The 20,271-nt window shown below is 46.7% G+C and overlaps 1 protein-coding gene across 1 annotated transcript in view; it reads left to right on the forward strand.

Annotated features, from left to right (window-relative positions):
* The window catches only part of SH3PXD2A (SH3 and PX domains 2A), a 248,907-nt gene that overhangs the window by 71,728 nt on the left and 156,908 nt on the right, over positions 1-20,271 (forward strand). Inside the window, exon 3 of the mRNA XM_060034134.1 lies at positions 16,096-16,171. Within this exon, the coding sequence (XP_059890117.1) occupies positions 16,096-16,171 (76 nt within the window). The remainder of the gene's footprint in view (positions 1-16,095; positions 16,172-20,271) is intronic.

Genomic DNA, 20,271 nt, shown 5'->3' on the forward strand with positions numbered 1-20,271 from the left:
GCACACATCACCCCTGCTCATATTCCATTGGTCAGAATTCAGTCACATGACTGCACCTCCCAGCAAAGGAGGCTAGGAAATGTAGTCTAGCTGTGTGCCCAGCTACATGTCAGACACAGTGATGGACGTTGGGCATACTGAGACACGGTTGCTTACAAGAGGCTCACAGGCTTTTGAAAGGAGGCAGGTGTGTAAACAAATAATTATGCTATAGTAGTAAGTGCAGTTCTAGAAGTGTGACCAAACCACAGAAGCAATCTAGAGAAGGGAGTCAATGAGGGCTAAACCTGTGCAAAGGCCTCAGAGGTGGTGGCAGCAAGAGATGGCATGGGGTGGGGCATTCCAAGTAAAAGGAACAGAATGTGCAAAGGCACAGAGCTGTGGAACAGCATGTTATGTCCAGGGAGGATGCAGGCAGCCTGTGCAGTACGTGGGGACATGCAGTAGTGGCAGGACATGCGACTGCAGAGGTCAGTCGGGGCAGAGGTCATGAATGGGCTTGTGTCCCATGGGAGGCAGAGAGCCAACAAAGGGCTCGAAGCCGAAATGAAACCATCAGATGGGGGCAGGTTGCAGCAGCGTCAGAGATGGTACGTACTTAGTGCTCTCCTCACCAGAACCTTCAAAGAGGTTTCAAGTGTGTTTCGGTCTCTTGTGCTGTGAAGTGTCTGACAGGGGACGATGTGGGAGTGTGGGCAGGTGACTTACCCAAGTCACCTGCTGCAGCAGCACTCCTGATGGGAACTCCCTGGGCCTGTGTGGCTTCTGCCAGTTTCACCTGACAGTCAGGTGTCACTAGCAACTTCCAGCAGCTCCCAAGCAGGGGAGAGGCAAGATACAGGAGACAGGAAGATGCATACCACCGGAGCCTCTTCACCTTGAAAAAGATGACCCCATTTATCAAGCACTTAGGTAAGCCAAGCACCTTGCTTACCTGTGTAATCTCATTCAATCCATACACCACCATGGGGAGGCTGTTCTCACTCACTGCCACCTTACGGATGAGAAAACTGGATCCCAGAGAGGTTAAGTGACTTGGCCAAGGTCACATAGCCAGGAGGGAATAAACTGGAATTCTGACTTCAGAGCCCAGGCATTCCATCACTAATCAGAGTTCTAAAATAATGGTAAAACAGTGCTAAGAGAGGTGACTGCTTCTGATGGCTCCCTCCACGCCTGGCGTGCTTTAAAGCGCTTTACATGTACATTTTCTCATTTCAACTTTGCATTAGCCCTCAGAGAGGAGAAAAACAGGTTTGGCACCATTTCACAGATGAGCAGACTGAGGCTCAGAGAAATTACGTAGGAATAATTGCATCTTGCAGTTGGCAGCACTTTCTCACGTGTCTTCTCCTTGGATCTTCAACACGCACAGAGGCAGGAGCAGTATTTCGCAGATGAGGCCACTGCCACTCAGAGAGGCCAAGTCTCCTGCCCCAGTTGCCTAGCAAGCCTTGGCAGGCTGGAACTGGAACCCTCCGCTCTTGACTCCCACCCAGTGTGCTTTCTCCAAAGGTGTGGGGGGGTGTATGGAATGAGCCTCCTAGGGAGTTTCAGGGGGAGGCAGGGTAGCCACTGGTTTGGACACCTTCTAGGCTTGAGGAGGTCCCCTGGGATAAGGCCATCCTGTACATCCCTGCTTTCTTCCCTCTACATCTCACTGCGGGTGTTGCAGGCTCCACCACGTTAGTGTCACACATGCCCCAGCCAGCTCCCACACACCCGATGAGCTGCTGGGAAAGTCAGAGGCCTCCTCCCCAAGCCCAGCCCCCAAACACCAGCTGGGAAGCTCCCCCGGGGCCCCTAGACACTCACAGCGCCTGGCCAAGGCACCTCCCAGACCAGTCTGTCCCTCATGGTCTCCCTGCCTTTCTGACCTCAGGGCTGTAGGTTCCCAAGCACTTTCCCTGGCCCTGGGGACGCAGGCTAGTGCCATAGCAAGAGTGACGCTGATGACCGCAGTGACAATAATAGCTCACGTGTGGGGGCCCTTAGTCTGTGCCAGGCTCTGTGCCAAGCACTTTATACCTGTTATCTCACTGAATCCTCTCACTCATCCTATCAGGCAGGTTCTATCACTGTCCTCATTCCACAGATGAGGACACTGGATTTGAATCCAGATCTGACTAGCTATGTACCATTTATTATTATTCACATTATCCAAAATGTTGTGCAGGCACCGCTGTGAGTTCAGGAAGAGGCTTTTGGGTGGTATATGGGCAAATGCTTTATCTTTTAATAGTGATGTATTGTTTCAGTGTGTGTCGGTGTTAGGGGTTGAAGTCTTACATTTCCCCCAAATGCATATGTTGCAGCTCTAATCCCCAGTACCTCAGAATGTGTCCTTATTTAGAAATAGGGTTGTTGTAGATGTAATTAGTTAAGATGAGGTCATACTGGTGGGCCCCTAATCCAGTGACTGATATCCTTATAAAAAGGAGAAATCTGGACACAGACATGCACACAGGGAGAACGCCACGTGAAGATGAAGCCAGGGATAGGGTGATGCTTCCACACGCCAAGGAACACTGAAGATTGCCAGCAAATCCCAGAAACTAGGAGAGAGGCATGGAGCAGATTCTCCCTCACCGACCTCAGAAGGAACCAACCCTGCCAACACCTTGTTCTCAGACTTCTGGACTCCAGACTGTGAGACAGTATATTTCCACTGTGTGAGCCATTCAGTCTGTGGTCTTTTGTTATGACAACCCTAGCAAATTAACACAGTTAGAATGTGTGTATATATAATGTGTGTATACACACACACCAATACACTTATGATTTCATAGATATTATTGCTTTGGATGTGGCTTTTGATAGGCTGAATAATGCTCCACCACAGAGATATCCACATTCTAATTCCTGGAACCTGAGATTGTTACTTTATGTGGTGAAAGGGGCTTTTTAGATTTGATTAAGGATCTTAAAAAGGGGAGATTATCCTGGATTATCCAGGTGAGCCTAATGTGATCACTAGGATCCCTTATAAGAAGGAGGCAGGAGGGCTTCCCTGGTGGCGCAGTGGTTGAGAGTCCGCCTGCCGATGCAGGGGAACATGGGTTCGTGCCCCGATCCGGGAAGATCCCACATGCCGCGGAGCGGCTGTGCCCGTGAGCCATGGCCGCTGAGACTGCGCGTCTGGAGACTGTTGCTCCGCAACGGGAGAGGCCACAACAGTGAGAGGCCCGCGTACCGGAAAAAAAAAAAAAAAAAAAAAAAGAAGGAGGCAGGAGAGTCAGAGAAGCAACGAGAGAGTCAATGGAAGCAGAGATTAATGTGCTTTGAAGATGGAAGAGGGGGCCACAAGCCAAAGAGTATGGGTGGCCTCTGGAAGCTGAAAATGGCAAGGAAACCAAGTCTCCCCCAGAGCTTCAGGAAAGAAATGGCTCTGCTGACACCTGGAATTTTAGTCCCTTAGGACTCGTTTTGGACTTCTGACCTCCAGCACCTTAAGAAAATTAATTTGTGTTGTTTTAAGGCACTGAGCTGTAGTAATTTGTTATAGCAGTAATAGGAAACTAATAATCAACAAAAATAAGTATTTAAGTTTTTCCAGAAAGGGACTCAAAGAAAAGTAATAGATAAATCATAGTAGTGATATTGATACCATGTAGGTAAGGGGGCTTGTACATATATTTGGGAGACCCTGTCTGTACTGCCCTGCCTTCAAGGGGGAATTGCATCATTTTGGGAAGCCCTGTGTGACCTGAGCTTCACTCCCTTGCTCTGTGTTGTTGAGCAGGTTACCTAACTTCTCTGTGTACCCGCCTCCTCGTCTATAAAACACAGGGCGAATCATACCTACCTTGTGGGCAGCACATAGTAATTCCTCAGTTTTTGCCTCAATCATTGCTCAATATTCTAATCCTCTTTGATTCTCTTAATAGCCCTGAGAGGCAGGCAGGGGAGGATCAATTCACTGATCTTTTTTGAGTGCCCAGCCCCTGCTAGTCACTTGTCTCTGCGTGGTTGGTCATGGTGGGTGCAGAGGCCGGGGCACTTGTGAGCGTGTGACCCATCCCACCCTCGGGTCTCCTTCATCATGAGATCTCGGCTCTGAGAGGGCAGGAACGCTCCTAGCACGGGAGCCTTCTTTATCCATTCATCTGTTGATGGACATTTAGGTTGCTTCCATGTCTCGGCTATTGTAAACAGTGCTGCAGTGAACACTGGGGTGCATGTATCCTTTTGAATTAGAGTTTTCGTCTTTTCCGGCTATATACCCAGAATGGAATTGCTGGATCTTATGGTAACTCTATTTTTTTTTTTTTAAGGAACATCCATACTGTTTTCCATAGTGTCTGCACCAATTTACATTTCCACCAACAGTGTAGGAGGGTTCCCTTTTCTCCACAATTGAGGGTTCTCTTTGATTCTGTACATAACTTGCTATTGGTTGTGAATACTGACTTTTTTTTCCTTCTGTCTTTATGCCTTTCATTTCTTTCTCTTGTGTTAATACCTTGGGAAGCATGATTAATACAATAATGGATGGAAGTAGTGACAGTGGGCAGCGTCCTTGTTTTGTTCCAGTGTTTCTTCACTGAGGTTTGCTATGGCTAAACATTTTCAGATTAAGAAAGTTTACTCCTATTTCTTGTTTGCTAAATTTTTAAAAAATCATAAATAGGTGTTGAGTTTTATCAAATACTTCATCTGCCTATGTGAGAATGATCATATAGTTTTTTTCCTTTATTTGATAATGTGCTAAATTACATTAATAGATTGTCTAGTGATGCACCATTCTTACACCTTGAATGAAATTTAATAGAAATGTAACCCTAATGGTATAATTTCTTTCATTCACTTTATTCATTCAGACTGTGGTAGTCAAGAGACCAGGATCTGGAGCCAGATTACCTGGGTTCGAATCCCAGTTCCGCACCTTGATTGTGTGGCCAAGTTATTTAATCTCTCTGTATATTGGTTTCTTTCTCTGGAAAATAGGGTATTAATAGTACCTACTTCAAAGAGTTGATATGAGAATTAACTGAGATAAGCCAGTGCCTAACACAAACTATTTTCTCAGTAGAAGTTATTTTCACCATCAAACATTTATTGAGCACCTGTTTTATGCCAGGACCTGTGCTAGGCGCTGGGAACTCATAGTTAGGGTAACCACATGACCCCATTAACCAATACAGTCCTGGAAGTCCTGTTTTGTACCTTTTATCCTGATGGAATTATTACCAGCCCTCCCTTTCACTCTCAGTAGTTTCCCAATTTGGATGATAAATTATTTGATCACCAACTGATAGATGAAGAGATTTATGTAATGTGGATGTGGAGGACCTGGCTGGACTTGATTCATAGCTGAGGTTCACTAATGTGAAGCAGGATTGTGGTTGGGGTCAAGGTAGAGGATCTTCAGGGCCCCACAGGCAGCATAAGCCTTTCCCCTGTCTTCTTGTTTGCCTTTTTTTCCAACAGGAAATCTGCCGTCATCATTGTCTTTGTTCCTCTGAATATAAAAGCGTCTTTTTCCTATGGCTGCTTTTAAGATTTTTTTCTTTCTTACTGATTTTGAGTAACCTGCTTATGATGTGCCTTGGTATAGACTTCTTTATGTTTCTTGTCTTTGGAGTTGAATTTTGGAGGTCTTTGAATCCATAGAAGAAATCACAAATGGAATTTAAAACAAATTTTAAAAAAAATTTGAATCCATAGAAGAAATTATAAAAAATTAAAAAAATTTTTTTTTAAATTTTAAAAAATTAAAAAAAGTTTTTTTGAGCGTTGAACATAGTGAAAATGCAGCATATGAAAATTTGTGGGTCACTGCTAAAGCACTGTTTAGAGAGAAAAGTATATCATTACATGCCTAAATTTTAAAAGAAGGTTTAAAATCAATAATCTAAATTTTCACTTTAAGGAAAAACCCCCTAAGCCTAAATTAAGTAGAAGGAAAGAAATTATGAGAACAGAAACAATAACGTAAAAAGCAGAAAACAGTAAAGAAAACTGACAGAACCAAACGTTGGCTGTTTGAAAAGATTGATAAAATTGATAAACTCCTACTAAGAATAACCAAAGAGAGAAAGAGAGAAAACACAAATTACCCATATTAGGAGAAAGAGAAGATAATTACTTCAGGTAAAATAATAATAAGGGAGTGTTAGTAACAATTTTCTATCAATAAATTCAATAAGACAACATGGACAAATTGTTTGAAAAACTCAACTTTCCAAAGCTTACTCAAGGAGAAAAAAATGTTAAGTGCCTTTACACCTATTAAAGAAGTTGAGGGGCTTCCCAGGTGGCGCAGTGGTTGAGAGTCCGCCTGCCGATGCAGGGGACACGGGTTCGTGCCCCGGTCCGGGAAGATCCCACATGCCGCGGAGCGGCTGGGCCTGTAAGCCATGACCGCTGAACCTGCATGTCGGAGCCTGTGCTCCGCAACGGGAGAGGCCACAACAGTGAGAGGCCTGCGTACCTCAAAACAAAAAAAAGAAGTTGAATTCTTAATCAAATACCCTCCTGCAAGGAAAGCTCCAGACCCACATAGTTTCGCTGGTGAATTCTGTCCAACATTCAAGGATGAAATAATACCATTCTTACACTCAGGAGGAAGGAAGAGTTTCCAACTTACTGTGTGAAATCAGCATAATCCTGATATCAAAACCTGATGAGGACATTATAAGAAAGGAAAATATCAGAATACCATGAACATGGATGCAAAATTTTTCATTAAAATATTAGCAAATCATGTCTAGCAGTATATAAAAAGGATAATACACCAGAACCAAGTAGGATTTATCTCAAAAATTCAACTTGGTTCAACATTTCAAAACTAATCAGTGTATTTCACCACATTAACAGAATATAGGAGAAAAAATTGCATCAGTAGATTCAGTAAAAGCATTTGACAAAATTCAGCACTGTTTATAATAATAATTTTTTTAATCCTCAGTAAACTAGAAATCAAAGGAAACTTTCTCATCTTGAGCATCTACATAAAACCTACCACTATCATCACAGTTCATGGTGAAAGTCTGAATACTTTGCTCTTAAGATTGGAATAAAGCAAGAATGTTCTCTCTTACCTCTTTTCTTCAACATTGTATTGGACATTCTAGCTAGTGAAATAAGGAAAGAAAAGTCATACTTATTGGAAAAAGGAAGATGTATAATGACCTTTTTTTTCCTGACATTATTGTCTGTGTAGAAAATACTAAGAAATCTGCAAAAGACAAAAATACCTACTAGAATTAATAAGTAATTTTAACAAAGTTGCAGGTACAAATTCAACATACAAAAACCAATTGTATTTCTGTATACTAGCAGCAAACAATTGGAAAATGAAGATTTAAAACACCATTAATAATAACTTCAAAACACATAAAACACGAATGAATTCAATGAAAGATGTGTAAGACCTCTACATTGAAAACTATAATGCATTGCTGAATGAATTAAAAGAAGGTCTAACTAAACAGAAAGATTTACCATGTTCATGTATTGAAGGTCTCAATATTGCTAAGGTAGCTTCTCTCCCTAGATTGATCTATCGAGTCAATGCAATCTCAATTAAAAAGAAATCCCAGGAGGCTTTTAATGTAGAAATTAACCACTTCATTCTAAACCGGGTCTGAAAGTGCAAGGGATCTAGAATGACCAAAACAGTTTTGAAAAAGAAGAAAAATTTTGATTTTAAGACGTAACTAAAGACCTACAGTAATCAAGCTAGGATGGTGTTTATGTCAGGATATATCTATCTATCAGTGGAACAACACAGAGGGTCCAGAAATAGTAAATCCACACATACATAGTTAATTTATTTTTGACAAAGGAGTTAATGTAATTCAATGGGAAAAGAATAGTCTTTTCAACAAGTTGTTCTGGAATGATAGGATATCTACACCCCCAAAAATTTTGAATGGAAGTTTGATATTACATTTCATTTGAACAGAGAATTCTGCTGAACCCCTCCCCCCAAAAAGATCTGCTAATAAGTGTTTTAGAGGTGCTGTCCGGTCACTCCCAAATCTATTATTTTTATATCTTCATGGGAAAGTTCAGAGTTGTGCCACCATTCTGAGAATCACTAGGTCCCAAAGGTATGATGACCCCTGACTGAGGTGGGCAACTAGCACATGGGCCGGGTACATGCACAAGGTTGAGAGGCCCATGGAACATAAAAAATAACTTCATTAGGGACTAGGGTACATGATGGTGAATCCTCTCACACAGATCATGACTATGTTCTTACCTGTACTTTAATTAATTAATTAATTTATTTATTTATTTATTTTTGGCTGCATCAGGTCGTCATTGCTGCGCGTGGGCTTTTCTCTAGTTGTGGCAAGTGGGGGCTACTCTTCGTTGTGGTGTGCTGACTTCTCATTGCGGTGGCTTCTCTTGTTGCAGAGCACGGGCTCTAGGCTAGGCGCGCGGGCTTCAGTATTGTGGCACGTGGGCTCAGTATTTGTGGCGCGCAGGCTCAGTAGTTGTGGCGCATGGGCTTAGCTGCTCCGTGGCATGTGGGATCTTCCTGGACCAAGGCTCGAACCCATGTCCCCTGCATTGGCAGGCGGATTCTTAACCACTGCGCCACCAGGGAAGCCCCGGTACAGCCACTTTGGAAGACAGTTTGGCAGTTTTTTACAAAACTAAACTACTAACCATACAATTCAGCAATCATCCTCCTTGGTGTTTAAACAAGTGAGTTGAAAACTATGTCCACACGAAAGCCTGCACATGGATGTTTACAACAGCATTATTCATAATTGCCAAAACTTGGATGCAACCAAGATGTCCTTCAGTGGGTGAATAGATAAACAAGCTGTAGCACATCTACATAATGGAATATTATTCAGTGCTAAAAAGAAGTGAGCTGTCAAGCCATGAAAAGACATGGAGGAACCTTAAATGCATATTGTGCATTTTAAAAATTAAAGAATCTATTTTGAAAAGGCTACATACTGTATGATTCCAACTATATGATATTCTAGTAAAGGCAAAACTATGGAGATAGTAAAGTATCAGTGGTTGCTCAGGTTAGTGGGAAGAGGACGAATAGGTGGAACACAGAGATTTTTTAGGGCAGTGAAACTATTTTGTGCGATACTGTCATGGTGGACACACGTGATACATTTGGCCAAACCCCTAGAATGTACAATACCAAACATGAACCTTAATGTAAACTATGGACTTTGGGTGATAGTTATCTGTCAGTGTAGCTTCATCAATTGCAGTAAGTGTGCTGCTCTGCTTTGGGATGTTGATGGGGGGAGACCAGGAATGTGTGGGGTCAGGGAGTATATGAGAACTCTCTGTACTCTCTGCTCAATTTTGCTGTGAACTTAAAACTTCTCTTTAAAAAGTCTGTTAAAGAAAAGAAAACAACTTATACAGAGCTACAGTAATCAAGATGGCATCCTACAGACCTAGGATAGACATATAGATCAAAGGAATAGAATTGAGAGTCCAGGAATAAACCTGTACATTTATCCTGAACTGGTTTTCTGCAAGGGCACCAAGACCATTCAAAGGGAAGGATGCCTCCTCTTGTGGGCAATGTGATGAACATGTACAAAAAGGTTTCAAAAGAGTATGTGAAATACTGAAATAGGGATACCAACCAGGAGTGCTGTTGGAATTCCAAGAGAGGTGGTGTGACCTTAGGCTGGGATAGTCAAAGGCTTCCCAGAGTAGATGTCACCTGATAAGGCCATCAAAGAAGAAAGGGAATGGGGAAGTACATTTCAGACCACAAAGGATGAGAACTTTAAGAAAAGTCACACGTGTCGTTATTGTCCCTCTCTGTTTCCGTGATTCTCCCTGCTGTGTCCCCGCATCTAACACAGGGCCTGGTGAGCCCTAAGTCAGTAGGATGGACAAACCAATCCTGAGGTTTCCCGTGATCTCTCAGAGTTCTCAGGGAGATGGAGTGACCTTGCCTCTTTGTAAGGGGAATCTCTAGATCAGGGAACCCACCAGCCTCTTGTAGTAACTAACGTTCCCTTTGTTCCTGAGCTGGAAATGGTCACAAGCATTGGGGCCCCAAAACTGGAGTTGCTGGGAACTCCACCCTCTCAGAAGGGCGAGGAGTCGGCCTCTTGGGTTACAGATGTGCCCCAGCTGGGCCCGGGGTCCACCCTTCTCTCTCCCCAGTGTTTATTGCTGCTCAGCCCTGCCCATGAAGAGCTGCCGAGTCAGCGTTCTCTGGCTGGGGCCAGCTCTTGAAGCCGAGCTGTCCTGTATCTCTCGCACTATCCACCCCTTAGATAAACAGCCTGGCGTCCTCCACACGCTGCAGAGTTCTGACGTGCTTGCCGAGGGCTCCCTTAGCCAAATGCCTCTCACTGTAAGAAGGACCCTGGCAACGGGCCCTGCTTTTCCTCCAGCCCGACTCAGGCCCTTGCTGGAGTGACAGGAGAATCCACTTCCTGCCCGAAAATGTGGCTGCAGCAGAATTCTCTGCGGGGCAGAGCTTCCTTCCTCACTGCCCACACACCCAGGCTTCCTCCTCAGGGAAGGTCTGGGCAGCCTCTTCATCAGACAGCTTCCCTCAGCCTTTCATGTGACTTTTCTCTATCAGACCCAGTCCTGCAAATTAGGCGCCCACCAGGTTACAGAACCCACTTCGCGGCCTGGCCGGCCCCCCAGGTGGGGTGACATTTGGACTGTGTGTCACACGTGGCCGCACGGGTTTATCCCACCGCCCACCACTCTGCCGTACTGCGCACGCGCCACTTCGCTGAATGGGGCGGATTTGCGAGCCCCGCCGACTGAGTAAACTCAGCTGGCCGCCTGTATTTGGGAGCCAGGGATTGGCTTTTCTTGAAATGTCACCTGTGGGCAGAGAAAATGTCACCAACATCTGGTTAGCAGTGCATCGTCTTCCTGTGGCCAGTGGGCCCTGGAGATAACAGGGAGGACAGATGCCTCCCTGTTATCTAGTGGGGGGATCAGGTGACAGGTGTGCTAAGAGCAGCACCTGAAGGCTCAGGGTGGAGGGTGGCAGGTCAGCTGGGCGCTCACGGCTCTGGAGAGAGCCCGTTGACCCAGTACTTTTAGCAGATGGGCTTGTCGTGGCCTCAGGGGGCCCAGACTAAGGCAGAGGTGGGGGAAGAGGAATATCTGTTACAGAAGGAGGAGGTGGGAGAGAGCCCAGCTGCAAAGCATCCTCAAAAGGCCTTTTGAGGAAAAACTCAAATCTGCAGGGCTATCAGATGACCCTTGCCTTCCAGGAGGCACGTGAACCCACGGAGAGGTTCAGACTGCTCTTGGCAGGGAAGGTACAGGGAACGTGACCGTCACTCCGCCAAGACAGAGAGAGCTAGCTTCACCTCCTACAGGAAGTCTTCCCTGACCTCTCCCTTCAGGTCCCACAGAATCCCTTACATATAGCCTCACCATTCCCCGCCACTCCAAAACTTGCTTGTCAGTCTCTAGCACCAAAACAAAGCTTCACAGACTTCTGGGTAGGGCCCAGGAAACTGCATTTTTAACAAACACCTCCCCTCCCCCAAGGTGTCAGGTATGGGCAGACTTAAAACTACATTTTGAGAACCATCTTGCTCTAGAGCAGCCTGTCCAATAGAAATATAATATGAACCATATATATAATTTAAATTCTTCTAGTAGCTACATAAAAACATAAAACAGGTGAAATTAAAGTATTTTTACTTAACCTGATATATCCAAAATATTATCATTCCAACATGCAATCAATACAAAAATTGTTAATGAGATATTTCACGTTTTTTGGTTTGTACTAAGTCTTCAACACCTGGTGCATATTTTAAACTTACAGCACGTCTCTGTCCGGACGGGCCACATTTCAGGTGCTTAATGGCCACATGTGGGTAGTGACTGCCATATGAGACAGCTCTAGGGCTTTGCTACTGTGGTCCATAGACCAGCAGCTTAAATTATTTCTAGCCCCTAACAGAGGGCTGGCATCTAGAAGGCACATAGCAAATGTTTTGGGAGGAAAGGAAGGACTGCATGAATCTTACGTGCCCCTGTCCACTTCTCTGGGCACCACCATCCCTATGCACTGTTAGTGAGAATCTCAGAATCTTATGTCTGAAAAGGAATTCAGGAGTCAGAGAACAAATGTATGTCAGAGCTGATAAGAAACTTAAAGTTTCTTTTTTTTTATAACTTTTTTTTAAAAGGCTTACCATTTATTTATATATATATTATATATATATATTTTTTAGCTGAGTCGGGTCTTAGTTGTGGCACGCGGGGTCTTCGTTGAGGCATGCGGGATCTGTCATTGCAGCACACGGGCTCTTCATTGTGGCACGCGGGCTTCTCTTTAGTTGTGGTGGACGAGTTCTTTTCTCTCTAGCTGTGGTGCACGAGCTCCATGGCTCATGGGCTCTGTAGTTTGCAGCACGCGGGCTCTCGTTGAGGCAGGCAAGTTCAGTAGTTGTGGCGCGTGGGCTCAGTAGTTGTGGCACGCGGGCTTATTTGCCCTGCAGCATGTGGGATCTTAGTTCCCCGACCAGGGATCAAACCCACGTCCCCTGCATTGGAAGGTGGATTCTTTACCACTGGACCACCAGGGAAACCCCAGAAACTTAAAGTTTCTGTAGCCTAACTCCTGCCAGCCCCAAAGAGATAGGGCAATTTGGGTAAGTCCGTCAGCTTGCAGGGCACAGCAAGCCACTTGCTTTCAGGAGAAAAGAGATCTGATGAGGGCAAATCACTCTACACGGGGCATGAGCTGGGCCTGCCTTTCTCCTCATCATCTCTGTGTTCTTCTTCAGAAATCCTGTGAAGCTGCTCTTCCAAGGCCTCAGGCCTGGCCTTCAACGTATTAGTTATATCCATGTATTTATCTTCAATCTTCTTCCAGAAAAGATTTAAGGCACCTATAAATTTGCATAGGTTTCAATGAGATGAAACAAAAAATAGAAAAAATGTTAAGAAAGGTCCATAGGTACATGGAAAGGGTGTTCACGCTGATATTACATGTACTAGCGAATATCCAACAGTAGAGATTAGGTAAATCAGCCATGACCCACTCCAACCTTGAAACGTTCTGCCTCACAATTAAGAACGCTGATATGGATCAGTGGCTATTCATTGACCACAGAAGGAACTAAATCTTTGGGGGATGACATACAAGGCTCCCCACAATTCACCCCAACCCACCGTTGTAGCTTGGTCTTCCACAGGTCCCCCCAACTCTCCACACTGAAGCTCTTATGTTTCCTAAGCAGGAGAACATCTCACATATTTGTGATTTGATATAAGCAGTTCTTGAGCTTCAAATGCTTTCTTCATCCAGTCTCCTGGTGAATTCATATCCATTCCTTAAAATCGACTTCAAGTGTCACCTCCTCTGTGAAGTCTGCCCAGATATTCTCAGGCAGAGTTGGACATTCACCTTGCCCAGAACTCCCTGCTAGTTTGGCATCTATCATAGGTCATTAGTATTACTTGTTCATGACTCTGCCTCCTGCCTCAGTTCGTGACTACCCCAGGGGCAATGGCTCTGCCTAATTCATCTTCCATTCCGTTTGGGATGAGATGTGGGACAGGAAGCAAATGTTCCTTGAATGAATGGATAATGAACTAACGAACAGACCCCTCTTGTGGCACCTATCGCTTTCTACCTTGTATTGTCTTTGGATACCTCATCTCCGTTCCTGGATTGACAAATCTTCCAGGACAAGAACAATGTGATCCATTTTTGCATCCTCTACCACAGCCTGCCCTAATGCCTACTGTTTGAATAAACGAGCAAAACTCTAGTTAAAAAAAAAAAAAAGAAAGAAACAGTGCCGATATGGAAGTAGTCACTGACGTGGGACGATGTCATTACACACTGTAATGAGAGTGCTTGATGAGCTTATTTTATCTACATGCATGTAAGAACATCTGGAAAGGATATATATCCCAAATATTAATGCTTCTTTTTCAGGGGGAGGGATTATGAGTGATTCTTGCTCTCCTTTTGACCACCTACTGCTTCTGTAATTTCTAGTTTTTCCCCTCAATGAACATGAATTACTTATGTAATATAGAAATAAAATTTACAAAATAGAATATGGGTGAGGAAAATGGGGAGAGGAGGAAATAAGAGTTTTACTCCATGTAGAATTTATTTGAAAATCTATTGCTTAAAAAAAATCCTGGGCTTCCCTGGTGGCGCAGTGGTTGAGAGTCCGCCTGCTGATGCAGGGGACACGGATTCATGCCCCGGTCCGGGAAGATCCCACATGCCGCGGAGCCCGTGAGCTATGGCTGCTGAGCCTGTGCGTCCGGAGCCTGTGCTCCTCAACGGGAGAGGCCACAACAGTGAGAGGCCCGCGTACCGCAAAAAAAAAAAAAAAAAAAAAAAAAATCCTAAGTACAGGTTTATAGTGTTATGGCCCATTGTCCATATTTACACATAGCAGGCAATTATTAAAGGTTGGAGAGGTGGACTTATAACATTGGGGTTTGAAAACTCATGAGCCAGCTTTTGTTAAATCTTAGACTGTGTTCAGGGAAGTGAAAATTAATAACAGTGCAGTCACTGTCTTGTTTTGAATGGAATCTGACGATGACCCGCCCTGCACGTGTGGGCTGTAAAGAGCTTGGGTGTGTTGGATCTTGATTGCGCAAGAGAGGATCCTAAAATCATGCTGTAGAGCTGGGTGAGTGCGTGGGTAGATGGGAATATGCACACGTGTGCACACGTACATACACTACACGTGTCAATCTAGCGTAGGACCACATTGCACCACCTCCAAGGCAGCACTTTGGTCCAAGCCAATTAATAGGCTTCTGACTGGTGTCCCTGCTTCCTCGCTGTGGCCCGGTCACTTCCCTGTAGCTCGAGCCATCCTCTCCATGCTCCGGGCCCCACCTGGATCTCAGTGCCTATACCTCGACTCCAGCCTCCACCCCACTGGCCCTTCCCCTGCCCGGAACGTTCTCCCCCTCCGCTGTGGCTCGCTTCCTCACCTCCTGCCCGTCTCTGCCGAATTGCCATTGATTTGTGAGGCCTTCCACACCACTCTGTATAAAATAACTGTTCCTTCCTGTTCTGCCCCACCACCTTATCCTACTTCATTTTTCTTCATAGCATGTATCCCCCCAACACAGTACATATTTGTTTACTGTGTGTCTCCCCCCAACTAGAATGTAAACTCCCTGAGGGCAGGGACTTCGCCTCTTCTCTTTACTGCTATTTTCTTAGTGCTCAGTAGACGCTCAATAAGTGTTAATCAATATTCAGAAGAAGGAATGGACTGCAGATGTCATGTGACGGATCTTCCTCATTTTACTGAGGAGGCGCCTGAAGCCCAACTGAGAAAGCTTGCAGCCCGGCCCAGGGTCACACAGCTGGGCCCGCGGGGCTAGATCCCACTCTCCATTCTGCTCCACCTCCTGCCCGCCCACTCCTTGGAAGGGAGGCTAACCGCTCACACGCACAGGGGCTGTGGCTTCGTCCATCCTGTCTCCTGTGTGTTTTTCCAGTTTATACAGAATTTCAGCCCAGAATAGCAGAAGAAAAAACAGCTGTTCTTCCAGAACCCTGGAAACTCTTCCAATGGGTCTGTCCCTGGAAAAACAGCAGCGGTTCTCAGGGTGGGAATGTAGGAGACGGAGGAGGGGGTCTTCCAGCAGTTGGGGGCAGTGGGCTGGATTTGGTTTTGCAATTAAAATAACATCTGGGTCTGTTTCCGCAGAGCGGTTCTGGAAGGTGGGTGGTCTGTCTGAAGCATCAGGTGGGGCCTTCCCCATCCTGGCCCCGGGGGGTATTAGGATGGCGGGTGACTGAAGGGCTCACCCAGCATATGACGTATGAAAACAACTGGGTCCGGAGAAGTCTCTGGAAACCCCATCTGCAGCCTGGCCTGAAATCTTGCTGGTCCCTACCCTGGCCTCACTCCGGGTCACGTCTGGACACCTCCCTCTACACCCTCAGGCCTCCTTGAGATTGTTCAGACTCCCCCTTTGATGCGTAGAGAGCTCTGGCATCCTCCCACTCATGCCCCATGTGGTTTGTTAATTGTCTGTGAAATGAGGGATTTGAGGCATTGCTCATCCGTGTGAGGACAGTGGGGCCCTGGAGCAGTGGAGCGGAGTGGGGAAGGGACCGTTCCAGTCTTCTGAATCCTGTTCCTCTGTCTGGCTCCTCAGATGCAGCTTTTGGATAAGTTTCCCATCGAAGGTGGCCAGAAGGACCCCAAGCAGAGAATCATCCCCTTCCTCCCAGGTAAGCTTTTCATGGCCTCACTAATGGGATGGGGGACACCCTGAAGAGGGACATTCTGTAGACCAAGAAAAGGCTGACTACTACACCAGAAATTCTGGGCCAGGTGGGCCTAGCAATCTGCATGTTAACAACCCCCAGGGGATCGGAAGCCCCTGATTCTGAAGGCCATTATCTTCATAGGGGCCTCTCCCACCACTCCAGGGCCACCTCTGCTCACCCCGGGCTGTGTAGCGTAGGAGGAGTTTCTCAGGCTCTGGGACTTTGGTTTCCTTTTTACAAAAAGCATGGAGAGATCAAGTTCTCCTATGAAAGGATGAAAAACTGCAGGCTGAACTCTTTCCACTGGCTACCATCGTAATCACAGGTAACCTTAAATCAAGCACACTTCCCCTCTCAACCTGCTCGAGTCCTCCTGGCACCATTATCCAGCTGAGGCTCTGACAGCTTAGGTAACATGGCCTGTGACTTGGCAGAGTTAGGATTTGAAGCCGGGTCTGTCTGGTCATAAAGGCCGTTAACCATCACACCATTTTGGAACATGTTTAAGGCAATTGATTACGTTGTGGAATCTAGAGGGAATCTCCTCAGGTGTGTCATAACCTGCTCTTACTGTGACGTCTTCAATCGGTGTTGGAATTTATAGCTTACAAAGTGCCTTTTACTTTGTGATCGTATACAGATCTCCACACTGAGGCATGCCTTATGCTTTCTGCTTGAGGGATAAAGATGTTGAGGTTCAGAGATGTTAAGTAACTGCCCACAAAAGCGGCAGAGCCGAGGTGTGAACTTGGTCTCCTGCTCCAAACTGGGCTCTTTGCCCTGACCCGTGGGGGTGGTGCTGCTTCCTGGGTCTCCGCATCCCCTACCTGTCCCCAGGCTAGTGAGTTGGGCTGGTTCCCAGGGGACCCTCCCTCACAGTGGTCTTCACCCTCCATTCCTGCGGGGCCTGGACCTCCCCGGACATCAGCTATCAGTGGGACCATCGCGAGAAGCAGGTCTGCATCTCATTAATCCCTGGCATGCAGCCAGCGCATGGTTAGTACCTGCCTGTTGACTTGCAAACCTACCTACGGGCAGCCCCCCCAGAGAGTGGCTCTTCTCTGAAGGTACTCCTCATGCACCCCCATCCTCAAAAACAGTGAAAGACAAGAGAAGGCATTGCCACCTGCCCTCCAACTCTTATGCTAAAGTTGGAGAGAATCAATTTAGCTACAAAGAACTTCTAAATCCTCCAGTTCAGATAAGACCAGAATGAGTCAGTGGGGGTGTAGGGAATCTCGGCCCCGGACCCCTTCCATGGAGGCAGAGGACTGCCTCTCTGTTCCTGGCCTAGGAGTTAACGTGGGGGACTTTTGCACCCCTGCCTGGCTTTCTGCTGAGTCTCAAGGGAATTTGGAACGACCAACACCCAGGTTTGTAATGACCTTAGATGTTGGTCCCGTACAGTCCAGGTGGTCCTCCACCAAGGACCCGGGAGCCCAGCTAGGATGCTGTGGACACAAGTCCGAGAGCCAAGGATGTCAGTGCCCGGCCCTGGTGCCGGGTGGACTTGGCCTCGGGGTGTGAAGGCTGCCTGTTGCTCTAAAAGAACCAGCTTTCCCCCCATTCGTGGCCAGCGCTCCAGGGAGAGACTGCCTCACTATCATTCACTCAGTGGGTGTTTATGAGGGGCTCAGCCTGTGCCAGGCCCAGGAATAAGTGCCCAGGGCCGGGGAATGTGGTGGCCTGGAGAGCCCAGGGAGATCTGGATTTGTTTCCTTCATCTAAAGGAACCCTTGGGCTAGTGAGAGAGACAAGACCTACTCCCTAATCAGAGAAGCTCTTAAGGCAAGATGTGACCTTCTCCACCACCGTGAAATTCCAATTTTGATGGAGAAGGAGCTCATTGTGAGCCCGAGGCAGCAAAAGCCTCCTGAGTGAGGGGGACCTGGAGCTGACCTCGAAAGATGGGTGGGGTTGGGTGGGGTGAAGTGCAAGGCTCATGTCCTGCTGCTACCACAGTCCAAAGTCACAAGAGTCATACTGTATGGCTTCACCCCGGAAACTCTGACTCTGTTGGTTACCAATTGTATTGCCTTCTCTGTGCCTCAGTTTTCTCACCTGGAAAACAAGAATGAAAACATATCTGCTTCATGAGACAGGATTGAGACCTCTCTGAACTTCAGTCTCCTCTTCTAGAATTGTGGGGGGGATTAAAAGAGTTCATGTAAAGTGCTGTGCACAGTGCCTGTTCCATAGTAAAAGCTGAATAAATGGCAGGTGTTAATAAAGAAAGTGCTGCCCCACCCTGCCATCCCTAACTCCTGGGAAAAGCCACAGGACCTTGCCCCCATAGAGACGTGACCTGTGCATAGTGGGTGATATTGTCTAGAGGACTGCCCCCCTCCAGTCCCATCCTAAAGGAGGTTTCCTTTTCCCCTGCTTTTCTGTGTTTCTCCCCTTCCTTCAGTGGGGCTCTCTCTCCAAAGCTTCCCTTTTGCTCACTTGCTCTCCAAGACTTCGGAATGGACATTGCTGGCCATCTGGAATCCTACCCTGAGACTCCCAGGCCCTGTTCCTGGCTTTCCCCTCACCCACTAGGAAATACCAAACCCTTTCATACTTTACTCAGTCCTTAGCTTGGACAAGAAGGAAGGAGATTGAAGAAAAACAACCCAATATAAGCAGAACCGAGCAAGCAAGGGCTGAGTGGGCATGAGGGTTCCCAAGCCATCCCACAACCCTGAGTCAAAGGGGCTCCCCCAGGAGGGGAGGGTTTCAGAGAAGGGCAGTGATGAACGTTGCCTGTCTTAGGTCAGGTTCCGAAAAGCAGAGCCTGAGACGAGGATTCTTAGGCAAGTTGACTTTTGAGGGCTGCTCTCCAGTGAACATCCTGGGGCAGTGAGGGAAGCAACACAGGGAAGGGGAAGACACTGGGCCAAGATGTGGGTTCAGCTAAGTCTGGCCTCAGCCTGACCCCATGAGGAGTTCTGGAGGGCGGACGGCACCACAGAGTTGTCCCGTCTTAGGGGACAACTTTTATACTCCCCATAGCAGTATGATCTGTGAGCAGCCCCCTCTCCCAGAAGTGTGAAATATGGGCAGGTGCTCCTGAGGGCCGAGGACGTGTCCCTGGAGAAGGGGCAGCTGTGAGCCCTTAGTAGCCGACACGCACAGAGCGCGGGGTGGGAGCATCCAGACAGGGCACCTGCAGGTACACTGCATTACCTAACACCAGCTTGAGTCTCTGTCTCCACCTCCCTGCCTTTGGAGAGCTGTCTGCAGGCACCTGCTGGTTCCCCCAGGCTAAGCCCTGGCAGCAGTGACTTTGGCAGAACCTCAGAGAGCTCAAAGGCACTGAGGTAATCCAGCAGCCTTTGCTCCTGCAACCCGGGGAGGTTAGCAGCCAGCCTCAGGAACAGCTCTGCCAGCACTTTGGCCGGGAATTGCCGAGCAAGGGAAACCGAAGGGGAGGAAGCGGAGAGCGCCTGTTGCCTCCAGGGGAGCCTCGGTTTTAGCTTTGGAGGTGACGGGACGTGATGTGCATTCCTGCAGCCCGGGCGTGGGGTCTGGGGGTGTCTTTGGAGCGTTAGGCCAGCTGCTTTGCTTTGGCTCACCTGGCTGCAGGCTCCTGCTTGGGAACTCATGGACGTTTAGCTGGTGGAAATGACAGAGAAAGCAGAGGAACTGAGAGAAGAGAGGGAATCTGAGGCTCACCTGGTTACACGCTTGCTCATCTGACAGAGTCCTGACTGTCTTCATTTAATTATGAATCTAAAAAGATTGGTTATTTGATTTAAGTCACAGTAGTTTTTTAAACTTTACTTTGAAATAATTATAGATTCATAGGATGTTGCAAAACTCCTAGGCACTCTATATTCCTCCCCTCCAATTCCACTACCAAAGTACAGGGTAGGTGGCATTATTCCCAATTTAAAGCCAGGTCAAATCACTTTCCACCATCATGTAGCCACTGAGCTGTGTACCCATTGCCCAACTTCCCCCAGTGGTGATACCTTATGTAACAACCGTACCTTATCAAACCCAGGAAATTGATATTGGCACAACTCAGTTACCTACAATTACAGACCCAAGTAATTGATTTTTTTGGTAAGGAGGTA

This window comes from Delphinus delphis, chromosome 16 (genome assembly GCF_949987515.2).
Source record: "Delphinus delphis chromosome 16, mDelDel1.2, whole genome shotgun sequence".
Taxonomy (NCBI): domain Eukaryota; kingdom Metazoa; phylum Chordata; class Mammalia; order Artiodactyla; family Delphinidae; genus Delphinus; species Delphinus delphis.